This window comes from Solanum tuberosum, unplaced genomic scaffold (genome assembly GCF_000226075.1).
Source record: "Solanum tuberosum cultivar DM 1-3 516 R44 unplaced genomic scaffold, SolTub_3.0 scf00302, whole genome shotgun sequence".
Classification (NCBI taxonomy): domain Eukaryota; kingdom Viridiplantae; phylum Streptophyta; class Magnoliopsida; order Solanales; family Solanaceae; genus Solanum; species Solanum tuberosum.
Genome location: NW_006239238.1, coordinates 127436 through 130002, shown reverse-complemented (window position 1 = coordinate 130002; position 2567 = coordinate 127436). Strand labels below are relative to the sequence as shown.

Sequence of the window (2567 nt, the reverse complement as noted above, 5' to 3'; positions counted from 1 at the left end):
GGTTACATTGTTTCTAGTATCCAGTAGAATGACTAAAATTTTCCTAAGCTGGATATGTTGGCTGGAAAATGATGTAGCTGCTTCTATATGAATTTTTAAAATAGAACAGTGGGGGTGAGTAGGATGGATACATCTAAGAGTTTTCTGTGCTTTTTAGTTTAAGGTGTGCATTTTGCTAGGTTTTCCATAAACATAATTTTCATTCTTTCATGTGCCTAATTCTTCTATTTAATGTTAGCAATCAAAGGAGATCTTCTTTCTAGTTTTTGTGTTGACTTCGGTTTTTCCTTCTTTTTTGTGCTTGTTTCTAGTTCTGAAATTGATGGGTCGATTGGTGAATCAGATTACCCAAAGGAAAGTGGTTCTAAGAAACGGTAAGAACTTTTGCCTTTTCTGGACATTTTGTGCCGATCTCCATTATTGATGTTGAATAAAGATGTAGTGCTGCACTCAATTGTTGGATGTAGTTTAATTGAATAGCTTCTGCTTCAAATAATAATTATTTAAATCTGTGAGGTGACACATTTCCCACTCTCTTTTTAAGTTCTGAGTTTTTTATCCTTTTTTATTTCTGTGATTTATCATCTTGAAAAATCTGTTGTATTCTGCTTTTAACTGGCAAGGTTTGAGAATGTAGAATCCATTGAACTGATTTATTTCTTGTTTTAAGAGGCTGCATTAGATATATCTGCATAACTCAAGACATATTCTTAAGGTTCTATTGGAAAGAATTCACTATGCCCTGGCATTCTTCAAGTTCAATAAGGCTTCAACATCGTGTGATTTAACAGGTTACATGAAGTCCCACTGATAGATTCCTAATCCTATAATTACAATCCAAGTTGAACTAATTTGTTGGTTGAAGTATTCCTTTTAGCTCTAGGACCTCAATCTTACTGTTGAAAGGAAAGTCAGATGTCTTGACCTATATCTGTTCACTATTTTCTCTCACCATTTAGGTAATTGTTACAGGGCAAGGGTTGAATCATGTGCTCCAACAAGTTCCAAAGCTTGCAGAGAGAAACTGCGAAGAGATAAGCTGAATGACAAGTGATCTCACAACCCATTCCATAAAAACTTCTCCCTTTATTTCATCCTAAATTGCTAAAATTGATCTACTTATTAGGTTCATGGAATTGGGTGCACTCCTTGAGCCTGGCAGGCCCCCCAAAACAGACAAATCCGCTATTCTTGTTGATGCTGTTCGCATGGTGACCCAGTTACGTGATGAAGCTCAAAAGTTGAAAGACTCAAACTTGAATCTGCAAGAAAAGATCAAGGAGTTAAAGGCTAGTATTAATTCCCTCGCAATGCTCCTAGTAGAAAATTCACTTTTTCTTAATCTTGCATCTGCCATTCCATTTGTTTAAGGGTACCAAGGCTTTTCCATTTTGTAATGGTGACAAGACAAGCTAAAACATCACTTCACTCTTCTGCTCCTGAACTTCGAGCATGTGTTAACTTGTGTAGGTTGAGAAAACTGAGCTTCGAGATGAAAAACAGAGGCTGAAAGCTGAAAAGGAGAAGCTAGAGCAACAACTAAAGACTACAAGTGCGCAACCTAGTTTCTTGCCTCCTGCTATACCTTCTGCATTTGCTGCTCATGGTCAATTTCCAGGAAGCAAGCTGGTGCCAATCATGAGTTACCCTGGTGTCGCGATGTGGCAATTCATGCCTCCTGCTGCTGTTGATACTTCACAGGACCATGTCCTCCGTCCTCCAGTTGCTTAACTTGTTGCAGCTTAATGCCTACAAAGGTTGCCTTCACTGTCCCGTTAAATTAATCGTCTAGTCAATGTCCTTCGGTTGTATTAGTTTTGGCTCAACTCCCCTTGCTGTATTTGGTGGATGATAGATAACTTGTGACTTTGAAACTTATAACGGTTTAATGCTTGCTTTATGTATAAAATTAAATAAATTTAACTATAAACTGTATCTACATTTTCTCTGTTCGATTAGCTAAATATTACCCAACAAATAAGAATTACTCCCTTCGTTCCATTTTATATGACATTTTTCGGATTTCCAGTTTAAATAAGTTCATTTTTTACCGTAAGTTTTTCATAGATCTTTTAAACGTTTTGAATTATTAATTATTGTGACTTATAATACATTATGTGCATCGGTTGTGGCAAGAAATTTGATCGTCCACGGGTCATAACCCAACAAAATCATCAAAGGTTGTCTCTAGCAGTTCGTTGATGCTTTGAATGAGAAACATAATCAGAGGATTCAAACGAGTGTAATTTTAGTGGAAGTTTTAATTTGTCTTGTATATGTAATGCGGAATTGGATATGTATATGTAATTTTAGTAGGCTATTCATACTCTTCGGTCTCTAATTACTTGTCCACTTTTGAATTGACATACTTATTAAGAAATCAATTATTGACATAGTGAGATTATCATTTTGCCCCTATTAATTATGAAGTGGATGAATTAAAAATTTAAGATTGACAAGAAGTTCTATATTTTTCAAAGTAATTAATTGAGGATATAATAGGTAAAAAAAATTGTCCTTTCTTGATTTGTCAAAATGGACAAGTAATTAGGGACAACTATAAAAGG

At 35.4% G+C, this 2567-nt stretch overlaps 1 protein-coding gene across 1 annotated transcript in view; it reads left to right on the top strand.

The window, feature by feature from the left end:
• LOC102603905 (transcription factor ILR3) overlaps positions 1-1978 on the top strand; it is a 4266-nt gene extending 2288 nt beyond the window's left edge. The window contains exons 2-5 of the mRNA XM_006360036.2: positions 312-374; positions 973-1050; positions 1127-1289; positions 1471-1978. Of these exons, the coding sequence (XP_006360098.1) occupies positions 312-374; positions 973-1050; positions 1127-1289; positions 1471-1731 (565 nt within the window). The 3' untranslated portion in view covers positions 1732-1978. The remainder of the gene's footprint in view (positions 1-311; positions 375-972; positions 1051-1126; positions 1290-1470) is intronic.
• Positions 1979-2567: the final 589 nt, after the last annotated feature.